At 46.7% G+C, this 13,360-nt stretch overlaps 1 protein-coding gene across 1 annotated transcript in view; it reads right to left on the bottom strand.

Annotated features, from left to right (window-relative positions):
• The window catches only part of Sv2c (synaptic vesicle glycoprotein 2c), a 195,538-nt gene that overhangs the window by 25,458 nt on the left and 156,720 nt on the right, over positions 1 to 13,360 (bottom strand). The window contains exons 5-9 of the mRNA NM_031593.2: positions 10,592 to 10,725; positions 10,019 to 10,108; positions 7,696 to 7,806; positions 6,811 to 6,899; positions 2,941 to 3,105 (exon numbers count right to left, since the gene is read on the bottom strand). Of these exons, the coding sequence (NP_113781.1) occupies positions 2,941 to 3,105; positions 6,811 to 6,899; positions 7,696 to 7,806; positions 10,019 to 10,108; positions 10,592 to 10,725 (589 nt within the window). The remainder of the gene's footprint in view (positions 1 to 2,940; positions 3,106 to 6,810; positions 6,900 to 7,695; positions 7,807 to 10,018; positions 10,109 to 10,591; positions 10,726 to 13,360) is intronic.

A 13,360-nucleotide genomic window follows, 5' to 3' on the forward strand; every position in this document is an offset into this window, starting at 1 on the left:
AACACACAGAATGATGAAATGGGCTCAAATACATATTTAAGGCACTGCAATGGGGGATTCTGGGCCTCCTTGAGCCTAATGTCTTAAAGGAGCCCACGAGTCTTTGATACAGAAAGTGCAGACCACCAAGTCTTATTTCTTTAGTAGGAGGCGTTTTTGCCAAGGCTTTCTCAGAACATTCTGTGTACACACAGGAGGGACTCCCTACGTTATCTGTACAGTCTGCCTGGAAGGTATTCCCTGACAGGGTCTAGTCTCCACTGGGGAAAACTACACAGGGACGCTACCCCTGAAACTCGAAGGAGCATTTCACATTTCTCCGAAAGACAACCCCGCAACCTTTTTCCTATCATCTAAAATGTATAACAAATGTGAAAAATATGTTTGCAAGATTTCCCTAATACCAGCCAGCCAGCCAGCCAGCCAGCCAGCCAGCCAGCCAGCTAATCACCTACCCAACCAAGAAACCAACCAAGAAACCAACCAATCAACCACCTAACCAACCAACCAACCAAACAGTCAACCAACCAACCAACCAACCAACCCACCAACCCACCAACCAACCAACCAAACAAACAGCCAACCCACCAACCCACCAACCAACCAACCAAACAGCCAACCCACCAACCCACCAACCCACCAACCAACCAATCAAACAGCCAACCAACCAACCAACTAGCCAGCCAGCCAGCCAGCCAGCCAGCCAGCCAGCCAGCCAACCAACCAACCAACCAACCAACGAAATAACCAACCAACCAACCAACCAACCAACCAACCAACCAACCAACCAATCAACCAACCAGTCTCTCCCGCCCCCCCCCCCCCCACTTCTCTGTATATGTATAAGTGTGTGTACAAATTTGTATGTTTAGAGAGTGTGGCTATGGCATGCATGTAAAGGACATAGGAAAACCTTCAGTGTTGTTTTAACTCTTTCACCTTGTTTAGAATAAGGTCTCCTTGTTTTATTTACTGCACATAGCCCAGGCTAGCTAGCACATAGCCCAGGCTAGTTGGCTGTTGAGCTTCTGGTGATTCTTCTGTCTCCAATCCCATCTCTCCATAGGAGTGCTGGGACTACAGATGTGTGTGAACCGGGTCTGGCTTCTGTGTGGATTCATTAGGTTTTTATGGCAAGTATTTCATCCACTGAGTCATCTCTCCAGTCTGGTTTTGGTCTTTTCAGGCAGATTTTGGCTATGGAGCCATAGGCTAGCCTCAACCTCCCAAGTGCTGGGATTATAAGTACGTGACACCATGTCTAGCTTAAGGATTTTGAGGTAAAATTATTAATTATTACATCATTAATACATTGGACATTCATTAATAAACTGGACATCCAGTTTAGAATGCTGATGAATATTAATAAAATTATGACTGTTTCAGACACAAGCAATACTTAAAATTTTTCTCTTTTGCTGTTGTTTTTGCTGTCCTGAAACACGTTCACATCGTGTGGTTCACAGTCTGTGTGGTGCTGGCCTCAAGCTTGCTACCTCCTGACTCCCCATCCCAAGTGCTGGGGTACAGGCCAGCACCATTACACCCACTGTGTCTTAGAAGGTGCTAATGGAAAAACAGCACTTTAGCAAACAAATATTCATCCCACAATCACAGAATTTGATGCTCGAGGCCCTTTGAAATACAAGTGTATATTATCCTCTGTTCCAGCGGGAGGCGGGATGAGAGAGGCAGATGCTGTGTGGCCTGGGCTGCAATGAGGAATCTCCTCCTGGTGTCTTAATTCACCTAACATGATGGTCTCCATCCATCCATTTTCCACAGAGTGATATAATTTCTTCTTTTAATTTAATAAACTTTAATAATGAAACTGGGTGGTGGTAGCACACGCCTTTAATCCCAGCACTTGGGAGGCAGAGGCAGGCTCTGTGTTCAAGGCTGGTGTAGTCTACAGAGTGAATTTTGGAGAAACTCTATTTCAAAAAATCAAAACCAAACCAACCAACCAACTAAAAAGACCCCACGACCCCCAAAAAAGATGGAAAACATGCAAATAAATAACACACACACACACACACACACACACACTCACACACACACACACACACACACACACACACGATGATTAGGCCTCTCATTAACTTGCTAATTACAATAATGACCCCCATATTGCCCTACTGGCAGGTATCCATTATTCGAGCCAGAAGCATTCCACAAATGTCTTTTTCATTTTCATAAACAGGTTTTTGCCTTGGGGAACTTTGATTACCTTTTGTCCCCATCACTTAAAAAGTTAGGACAATTTTCTTAGAATAATAAGCTATGGCGAATTCACATCGGTGAAGTTTTGCTCAGACGATGCATGAACGGACATGGTACCTGTTTATCCTTTTTTTTTTTTTTTTCTTGGAAAAGATGAAGTAGACCCAGCTCCCTGAGAGCCTGGCTCTCCTAAGTCTTGGAAGCAACCGGGCTCTGTGCTCCCTAATTGACAGGCTCCCTGACACACAGGAACTCTGGCTCTCAGTTTGCCTTGCACAGCGGAGACCTGAAACTTGGCCCTTTCAGAAGAGGAAGATTCCATTCAACCCTCCTGTCTCTCCCCTGAAACACGCAACTCTCTCCTCCTTCCTGCCTCCTTCCGTGGTCCCCTCTTCTCTTCCCTAACTTGCCCATCGCTCTTCGAGGGCCTCTAAGTTCTCCCCCTGGGCCAGTAGCTTAGTGCTCATGAGGAAACTCAGTTTCCGAAGTGGTTTTGCTGTTGTTTTGCTTAAATTTTAAGAGGCACATGACTTATTCTCTGCCAGCTTCTGAAGTGACTGACAAGTGTGTATCTTTAAGGTGAATTTTAAGTTATCCTCAAGTAACTGCTGATACAGTCGAAAACGTCTAGACCTTTAGGTGTCACTAGCTGTGCGCCACTGCGAAGGCCGTTTCTGTGACTCGCTAGCAAGCTCAGTTAGGTCAGAGTCTCTGCACCTGCCATTGTCATATTCCATTCCGGTGTGGACCTGGTTTTCCATGGTGAAGTTAATGCTAAAGTTTGCATATTTATCCTTCTGCACATTCCGAGTCAGCAGGGCGTACTCGTCAGACTGGAGGTGTTTAATGACATCTGGGAACCAAACGGACAGTCCATAGTACCTGCAGAAGCAAAGAAGCGCGTTCGTAACGGCACACACGAGGCCTCCCTTACGTGTTCAGAATGGCGGTGGCTCCTAGAAGCACTTCGAGGTATCGCCTTGAAACATTTGAACAAGTCATCACATGATATTTGGGATGCGAACCCCTCCCCTTGCAGAAACAAAGCAGAGGGGCAGCCAGAGCATCCAGGCGTGTGACTCCTGAAGCCCTTTGGGAAGAGACATGGATCCCACCTGTAGCTACACATAATGCTATGGTCTGAGTGTGTGCCCCTGTGATGGTATTGAACGAGGCCTTTGCACAGCGTGTATAGACCGAAACACACGGCATGCTGGCCCTGACGTCACTCATATCAACCTGGACTCCGCCGGGAAACCCTGTCTCCGAGGCTGATGGAACAGGGATCCAGGAGGGAAGAGGTCACAGGATGGACCCTTTACTAAAGTGGCATCTTTCTTATATCACCGTGGCATGGTTCGTCTGGGTAGGATCCATGTTTCCCAAAGGGGTTCAAGGCAGCAGAAAGGGACATTCAGGCCCCCTTTCTTCCCTCTTCCCTCCTCTCTTTCATTTCCCCACTTCTCCTCCCCTAGCCTTCTCTCCCTTACACCTGACTTTCATTCTGACACCAGGTCTTGTGTAACCCAGATGGCCTTGAATGTCTTATGTAGCTGAGTACTGCCTTGAACTTGTAATCTTTCTGCCCCCACTTTTACTGGTGGGATCAGAGGTAATGTGCCAATGTACTACTTTGGACAAAGTGAGCTGAATAAAACAGTATTAAAAATTAAATTTACGGGCTGGAGAGATGGCTCAGTGGTTAAGAGCACCCGACTACTCTTCCAGAGGTCCTGAGTTCAATTCCCAGCAACCACATGGTGGCTCACAACCATCTGTAAAGAGATCTGATGCCCTCTTCTGGTGTGTCTGAAAACATCTACAGTGTACTTATATATAATAAATGAATAAATCTTTAAAAAAAATTAAATTTACATAATCTTTTTTTTTTTTGGTTCTTTTTTTCGGAGCTGGGGACCGAACCCAGGGCCTTGCGCTTCCTAGGCAAGCGCTCTACCACTGAGCTAAATCCCCAGCCCCTACATAATCTTTTTTTAATGGGCATAGCTACTGGAAATATCAAAGGAAATATGTGGTCAAAGTACATTTGCATCAGATAGTGTTATTCTAATGTAGTAGATTTCAGATTACACTCTCTGGATCCACATTCCTGACCCAGGACATGATAAATCTAGGGTGGAGTGCACAAGGGGATTGCTCTGTTGTACACTCCAGTTTTCCTCTAGTTTTTCCCCAGGGATACTCAGATGCCCAGGGAGGAAGTGGTTTGCCTGCAGTGTGGACTTGAGCCCCTTCACTGAGTCTCAATTAGTGATCGAGGGGGAGGGCCCCACCCATTGGGCGGTGCCATCCCTGGGCTGGTGGTCTTGGGTTCTATAAGGAAGCAAGCTGAGCAAGCCAGGGGAAGCAAGCCAGTAAGAAACATCCCTCCATGGCCTCTGCATCAGCTCCTGCTTCCTGACCTGCTTGAGTTCCAGTTCTGACTTCCTTTGGTGATGAACAGCAATATGGAAGTGTAAGCTGAATAAACCCTTTCCTCCCCAACTTGCTTCTTGGTCATGATGTTTGTGCAGGAATAGAAACCCTGACTAAGACAGAGCAAGCAATGGTTCAGGGCTTCAAAACCAGTGTGCTGCTCTCTGGTTAGAGTCACAAGGGGAAGACTTGAAATTGAGGAGGAAAACACATTGTCTTGGGACGTCCGCTGTCAACGACATAGAATTTTAGCTGCTGTTTTATCTATTCGGCAAACGTTTGCTGAATGTCCTTTCAGCAGGCAGTGCTGAGATTCCAGGAAGGAAGAGGTAACGCTTAAACACTAGTCATCGATGAGTACGTTTCCCTGATGGACACTGGGCACCGGCCACAGCGAGGGCTACCTTTTTGTCTATCTTTGTCTTTTCTGTACCTAACTCTGTGCTGAGCTGATGAGAGGAACCCAACACTACTTATTTTCCTCACCATCTTTCTTCTAAAATTGTATATTTTAGAAGTTGGGAGAGATTGCTTAATATACCTCTCTCCTCCCGCCCCCGGAACTAGGAATGGAGCTCATGACCTCACACATGCTATGCCACTGAGCCTGCAATTCAAAACCTCGGAATAGCCTTAGAAATGGGGATAAAGTCACATGGTTAACCACAGCAGGAAGGATCTCTGCCCAAAGCTTTCCCCTTTCCCTTCCTTAGACCTTCCCAACACTGGAAAAGGGACCCGCTGACTCCTTTATGGATATTAGGAGATGAAAACTGCATGGTCAGCACTCCCAGGCGCCCAGCTCCTTGTGACCTGACAGTGCAGGGTTACCACCTCATTGTCTTTCCTATATGGATTAGGTGACATGGTTTCACTCATACTCTGAAGTAGAGATATCATGTGTTGGTAAATGAAACCGTGGCTCACTCCCCACCCCCTCATTCTTAGAACATACATATAGTAGTTTTATTCAGGTGACAACTATTTACCGAGCTCCCTTTATGTATCCATAATATATGTACCCTATTCCTTCACAGTGCTTCCCGAGCAGGCCAAATTTTATAAAGTCTTGAAATTGTGGTTGTAAGTCTTACTTTTTTTTTAAAGAATTATTTATTTTATTTATATGAGTACACTGTCGCTGTCTTCAGACACACCAGAAGAAGGCACCAGACCCCATTACAGATGGTTGTGAGCCACAATGTGGCTGCTGGGAATTGAACTCAGGACCTCTGGAAGAGCAGTTACTGCTCTTAACCACTGAGCTATCTCTCCAGCCCCAAGAAAGTTTTTAATAACTGCATGCTCTCTCCAGCCCTCTATTTTTAGTCTTTATACTGAATTTAAGAAGACTGCTGGGGAGCTGCAGAGGTCGCTCAGAGGTTACTAGCCCTCGACGTTGCCCCTGTGACGAGCTGGCATTCTGCAAACATCTATAACTCCAGATCCTGGGAATGCAGTGGTCTTCTCTGTATCTGCAACACGTATGGCTACAGATATGCAAATAAATAAAATAAATCTTAAAAACACAAAGAAATTGCCTACAAGGAATCATAAAGGTGAGGAGGGAACAGGGAGTGTGGAATGGGGGACAAGTGGTTTTCAAAAAGGAAGGAAAGAAGGAAGGAAGGAGGAAACATCGGAAGGAGGGAGAGAAAGAGGAGACAAGGGGAGAGCTAACTCAGGGAAGAGGTGAAGGCATGAGGGACTGAGGGCAGCTGCATGGGACACTGTTGCTGCTGGAGGGTGCTACAAAGAGAGGAGGGGAAGGGGAGGAGAGAAGGAGAGAGGAGGGGAAGGGCATTGCTCTCCAGCACAGGGAAAAGCAGACAGGAGACAGGTTAGTCACCCAGGGCTTTATGTGACTTCCCAAATGCCAAACGAGTTTCCCAGAGAGAGTAATAGAAGGGGTTAGTTTATTAGTTATAAATGCCATAACTGTCAGCCAGTGTGAGCTGCAAAAGAAAAATCTACTTCCCAGCAAACTATAAAAGAGCTGAGCCCTCACGGGTCTGAAGTCTAGCAAGCTAGCAGAATTGAGTCATGATTTTTGCTTTTTAAAGAAAGCAAGTTTCAAAAAAGACAGAGAACTGACTGGGAGCTACAATGTGACAGTTGATTTTGTCCACCGAGAATTCAAACATCACTTACCCAAAGGACAGGGTGAACCAAACAATCGTAAGCTTTATGGTGTTTTCCCTGACCGGGTAGTTGAAGCATCTCATAAAAGTCAACCAAATCTGTAAAAATCAGATGGTTAGATTCCTTATCCTCCCCAGGCCCTCCCACCAAATTATAAAAAGCCGAGTTCTTATGTAGCTGAATTAATTTCAACAAAAATATAAAATCTTAAAATCAATACAGAAGCAAAGGCTAGAGTTTTCTTTCCTCCCTTCCTTTCTCCTCCTCCTCCTCCTCCTCCTCCTCCTCCTCCTCCTCCTCCTCTTCCTCCTCCTCCTCCTCCTCCTCTTCCTCCTCCTCCTCCTCCTCCTCCTCCATCTCCTCCTCCTCCTCCTCCTCCTTCTTCTATCTCTCTCTCTCCCTCTCTCTCTCTTCTTGCAGTACTAGTCACTGAACCTGGGACCTCACGTGTGCTAGACAAAGTGTTCCACCATACTTTTTTGTTTTGTTTTGTTTTGTTTTGTTTTGTTTTGTTTTGAGACAGGTTCTCTCTAAGCCTAGTCTGGCCTTGAACTTTCAATCCTCCTGCCTCAGCCTCCTGGGTACCTGGAATTACAGGTCTTTCCCACCAAGCTTGCCCAGGAACATTCACTTTCCAGCTTTCTGGAAGCCAATAGATACCAAGACAGATTTTCATTACCCTATCTCCTGACATGACACCTTCCTTCCTCGAGGTGGAGCACATCTGCTAGCTCTGAGCCCAAAGGGGTCCCGTTTCCTGGTCCTAGTGCAAGAGACAAGTGTCCTAGATCAAAGGACAAGTCCTCCTCGTTGGAAAGGCATAGTCAGTTCCTCTTTGACCACCCCCAAATGTCAGATTTTGGCATACAGGCTGTTAAGACAACGCATACTTACTCCGTACAGTTCTGTGCGGATCCGAACAAAACACCTCCGGTACCAGGTTCCTGTGTCACTCTCAATCTCAATCAGCTCATCTATTTGCTTGGGAGTCTTGATTTTATTTACCTGTGGGCAGCAGCAGAGTGCAGAGTGCTCAGCCTCACGTTCAGGCAAGTTATTTTAAACCCAACTCTTAACGGAAAATGGTATCTGGTAAGAATTCTTCATACACGTGAGAACACTGGCCGAGATCTACACACATAGAGGCCATCTAAAGGAACTGACTATGACTTAGTGAGGGGGATGCCACAGAGAAGGGGAAGGGGAGCAAGCGGTATGAGACGCCAAGAGACAAATGCCTCCTGTTGTTTCTTTACTGTAAAGGCCCACGCCAGCAGATCAAATACCCGAGTGAGACGAGCTTCTACATTTATGGTTACTTTACTTGGATATTATTTGGGGGTGGGGGCATCTAATTATTTGACTAATGTGGCTTTTTAAATGTTGACTCTCATCTGTAGAGCATCACCATGACCCGTTCTTCCTTTGCCCGCAGGCAAGCCAGTGGCTGCCCAGTGACACCCATAGTTGGCTGCAGTGGAAGATGTTTCTTTTGAGAATCATCAACCCCGACTCTTCAGTCATATAAGGGAGACGGTGAAGGTTCAGTGTGATAAGGTACACCTGTGGCTTGAGGTAGGTTCGTGGAGCAGACTTTCAATACTGGGAAAGAATGATGTGGGTGGGGAGGGAGTGAAAGGGGAAAGAAAGGGGGTTGAGAGCTCACTTTTCCCTGTTTGGGGATAAAGAGAACATGGTGTGTATGGGCTGAGTGGGCATATTGTTAGAGGCTGGGTCTCTTGGCGTTTTTCAAATTGTGCTAGGTAGGCAGTGTCTCCTTTTGACTCTATGAACAAAGTATCTTTACCTAACCAAAAACCACTTCTGAATTAAATATGAGTTTTCAAATAAAGTAATTTGAGAACTTCTTTTTCTTGGTTATTTTGTTGAGAGAGTGTCTTACTCTGTTGGCCAGGCCAATCTTAAATTTGAGATCCTATTGTCTCAGACTCTCAAGCGCTGGGCTTACAACGGTGTATAAGCAATGCCCACTTCCTATTTTTCATTCTTAAAAACAAGAACAAACAAACAAACAAAATCATCCGGCATTGAACTTTTGAGAGCTTTCACCTCCCCAGTGATCAATATTTGTTCTTCATAATTCATTGGTTCTCCTGTGAGATGTAAGCATCAAGCATCATAGTCTTCAAGCAACACAAAGAAGTGAGAGCACGCCCATGTCAGGGAAACTACATCCACAGCGTCCATCTTGACTAAGGCCTCCGGGACTGCAGGATTTGGTCAGAGACTGTCAGAGAAGGATGCTACTTGCCATGTGTGGGAACTGTGGAGGAATCTGGGGAAGGGAAGGAGGGAAGGAGATGTAGGAGGGAACACAGTGTACGGGGCAATGGGGAAGCATTTAGCCTTCTTGAAGATGAGCTCCAAGATGCAGGAAGTAGATGAGGCCGGCCAAAGAGAATACACAGGGTTTAAAGAGAAGCCAGCTGAGGACTGGGGAGACGGCTCAGCAGTAAGTCTGCTTGCTGTTCTAAATTGTGGGGGCCTGAGTTTGAACCCCTGGCACTTATGGAAAACATTGGGTCTAGACAGTGTTGTGGTAGCTGAAGAAGAGACCCCCTCCTCTCAACTGGACTCTATCAGTACAGTGATATTCCAAGTATTTTGTAGATAAGAAGCTGGGCCTTGGTCTTGTGGCTCAGGCCCCGAAGCAGGCACATAGTGGAACCGAGTTTTACCCAAGAGACCCCATGTTACCCTGAATTTCATGGTAAAGCAGCATGTGCAAGCAAGTCTCAGCTGAGGCAGGGGAGTGGCCTGACAGAGCAGAGACCCAAGTCTTCTCCCATAATAGTACAACGAGAATCTATTGGTGATCCCTACCACCAAGACTTCTGGTACTGAGCCAGGAAGAATAAATTTGAGATTAAACTGTTGTCTTTCTGTTAAACTCTGTCTCTCAGGTTAGTATTATTTAACCAACCACAGAGGCTTGGAGTTTTAGATAGGTGTGGGTAGGTTGGTAGTCTCTGGGCTAAACAAAACTCCCTGCCCATTTGTGTAAATAAAGTTTTATTAGAACACAGCCAAGGCTCATGGTTTAGATATTCTCTAAGGCTGCTTGCTTTTGCACAGCAAAGACAGAGCTAAGTAGCTGTGACAGAGGCTCTGTGGCTGGCAAGGTTTTAAAAGTCTGCCTCCTTACAGAAAACTTTCTGAACTCCGGCCTCAAGGTTTCTCTGAGGAGCAGACTCACCGTGAAGACCTTCTCTGGCTGGCCCCGGGCTCTCATGTTGGTATCATGAATTAGCTTCAGAATCATCCAGGCTTCATCATGTTTTCCTACCTGAGAAATACAGAGGCAGTCAGAGGCTAGGGCATTTATAGCCCTAGCTTTCCGGTCACTGCTAAGTTTTCAGCGCACACGGTAGGTAACCGTGCAGATGCGTTTAGCTACTCCATTCATCACTGAAGCACACAGGCTGCGGGTACCGCTATATAGCAGCAGGTCAAAGAAGGCACCTTCAACTAGGAATATATCTGTGGACAATAACGCTTTACTTATTAAACAGTGAACAAAATCCCTTCACTGAGTGAAAACTATTTGCTTAGGGAAGAGTCTGAGCGGTTTTAACTGCGAGACAGTTTTTGCACCACCCCTTTGCTTAAAGCCTGTCTCCGTGATACCAACCCCCCCCCCCCCACAACCTCCCTCTCCGGCAAACTTCCGTGGTGGGTAGGGAGAAGGCGCCTCCCAAAGAGGCGGACGTGCTGTCCTGGGATCAGCAAGGAAGCCTTTCTAGTGTGCTTCTGTAACAACAGGCAGTACCTCCAGCAAGAACCGAGGGCTTTCGGGCATGAAGGTGAGGGCCACCACCGAGGAGACGCACGGGAGGGCACAGACGATGACGAAGACGCGCCAGCTGTGGAACTGGTAGGCTGAGCCCATGCTGAAGCTCCACCCTGGAAAAGGACAGAGGAGTGAGGAGAGTTCCGGTACCCTGTAGCTGGACCAGTCGCGGTGTGGTGGGACCCCTCAGCGATTCCTCAGTTAAGCCTTACGTCCATAGAAAGTTCAGTGGATCTGTAAGTAGTTTAAGACCTCTCCCCCGTCACCACGGGCAGTGTTGAGGACAAAGGTGCCCCAAATCAAAAGGATCGGGATCTAAACAGGGGGTACACGTGGGGTTCCCGCCACCACGCGGGGTGCCTTCCCTTCACTCCTACAGATCACGGTCCACTCTTTCCCATCTGCCTGTCAGGAAATGGCCCACAGTGAACTTCATCATCCAGTTTCCAACCAGCTGTGGGGTGAGACTCAGACAGGTCTTTTTTAAAAATGTAGTTCAGGCTGGCCTTGAACTCATAATCTTTCTGCTTCCTCCTCCTCCTCCTCATTGCTGTGATTTACTACATCTATTACCACACCTGCTTCCCAACTAGGTTTGAGTAGGACACAATTTCCTTCCCTTCCTTCTCCTTTCCTTGGACAGGTGGAGGAGTGGTGTGGCCCTGGATTGCTTTTAGCTCCTGACCTCTTTCTGCCTCCCAGTTCTTCACAGCCAGCCCTCCCACCATTGGCCTCTTAGGCTCAGGGACACCAGTGTGTTCTTGCCTGTCTTACTGATTTCTTTTTGCAGTTCCTATGACACTGTAAACTGTCCTTCCATCAGAGCATCTTTAAATGGCTGTCTGTGTGGAAAGCTGACTTTACAGTGTCCTTATGAGAAACAAGGACTTTTATCTCTGCTTACAGACATCATGAGGAATAGGCAAGGTGAACCCCAACTTCTAAGGAGACGTTATAAAAATGGAAGTTTTGTTACGCTATTATAATAAGAACAGTCTCGGTGGGATGCAGACAGAATCCCTTTGGGAACTGGCATTTGCATGAATGTGAAATGAAAGGACAAGTAGGCCAGCTTTCCAAAGGGAGAACGAGGCACGTCCAACCTGACTGAAGCCAGGGCTGGATCCATAGAGGGACCTGTGAACTGTGTGAGGCAGAATGCTAGCTATCGGCAAAGCTTAGTGATTAGAAGGCCTCTGTGAACAAAGGTGAGGTAGTCTGTGTCTCCTCCCTAGGGCCACTGTACATTTGTCCTTGGTCGGACTCCTGGAAGCCTCTGGAAGTAACATAATTCCACAAGCTGAGGTCACAAAGTCATTACGGCCAGGATTCAAGCTGGAGTTGCACACCAGCACCCAGGCTTGTGACAGCTTGCCCACTGTGCTGTCAGCAAGTGGTGTCAACACCAGTGGCATGCCACGCTAATCTTGCATTAGTTTTGCTCTGAAAATGTAATATGTGGAGACTATGTGGGTTGCTACGTTAATTACGTGATTAGCTCTCAGGAAACATGATTACTTTTGATGTTTTACATAGCCTAGTCTCTAAAAGTCTCACATATCTAAAATTGCAGAAGAAATTCTATGGCAGAACAAAGAGACCATAATGTGTTCATTTCATGTGATCTCAGAGCTTCGTGTAAAGACTCTTTAAAGAACTCAACACCTTGTTACTCTCCACACGGGGGGAGAAGACTTCAGTGACTGAGTTCAATTTCAGGTATAGCACTTTCCACAGGATAGAGGGAGGAAGAACAAAGGCAAGTGGGGAAGAGCTCTGGTGTCACGGTTCAAAAATGAGAGTTCACAAGGTTGACCCTTCCAATGGAAAATAGGTCAGATTTAACCATGTCTCTACAGTGGGTAGAGCAGGGCACTTCTGTAACAGACAGAAAAGTGATCCCACCCCCATCAAAGTTCTCACATGGACCTCCAGAACCTGAGAATGCAGATGTTTCAAGCAAATGGGGGTCTTGATTGCTATTAAGTCAAGGCTCCCCAAAGAAAGAGAATATCGGGTACTGTAGAGGGGAACCAAATATAAATGCAAGTATCTAAGAAAGAAAGAAGACAGGTAGGGGAGTCACAGGCTTGCTTTCTATTACTGTGACAAATACCACAGCCAGCAACATGGAAATAGAAGGTTCATTTCATCTGAGAGCTTACAGTCCACCAGGAAAGGAAGTCAGGGCAGGAATCTGGAGGCAGGAACTGAAGCTGAGGCCACCAAGGACCACTGCTTACTGGTCTGCTCCATGGCTTGCCCAGCCTGCTTTCTCATACAATCCTGGACTACCTGCCCAGGAGTGGGTTTGCACATAGTGAGCTGCGCCCTCCCAGATCAACCATTAACCAATAAAATGTCCTACAGTTCCCCCTGCGGTCCAGTCTGAGGGAAGCATTTGCTTAGTTGAGGCTTCCGTTGCCAGACAACTCAAACTCCAACTTGGCAAAAGCAACCAATCGGCACACAGAGGGAAACAGAGAAAGGTAAGATGTGAGGGTAGAAGGGACCAGAGGGGAGAGAGATTTGAGGGAGCTGCATTGCTGCCTTTCGAGATGTAGGAAGGGGCCACTAATCAAACTATAGAGGGGGCTGGTAGAAGCTGAGAATCCCAAGGACTACACTTGTCTCCTACAACTGCCAGAGGAGACTGAAGAGTCCCCATTAGCGTATTCAAACGTGATCTAAATTTGTTTTGCATACAGCCAATGTGTTTGATATAGTGACGGGGGCCTGGCCTACTAA

Source organism: Rattus norvegicus, chromosome 2 (assembly GCF_036323735.1).
Source record: "Rattus norvegicus strain BN/NHsdMcwi chromosome 2, GRCr8, whole genome shotgun sequence".
NCBI classification, from domain to species: Eukaryota; Metazoa; Chordata; class Mammalia; order Rodentia; family Muridae; genus Rattus; species Rattus norvegicus.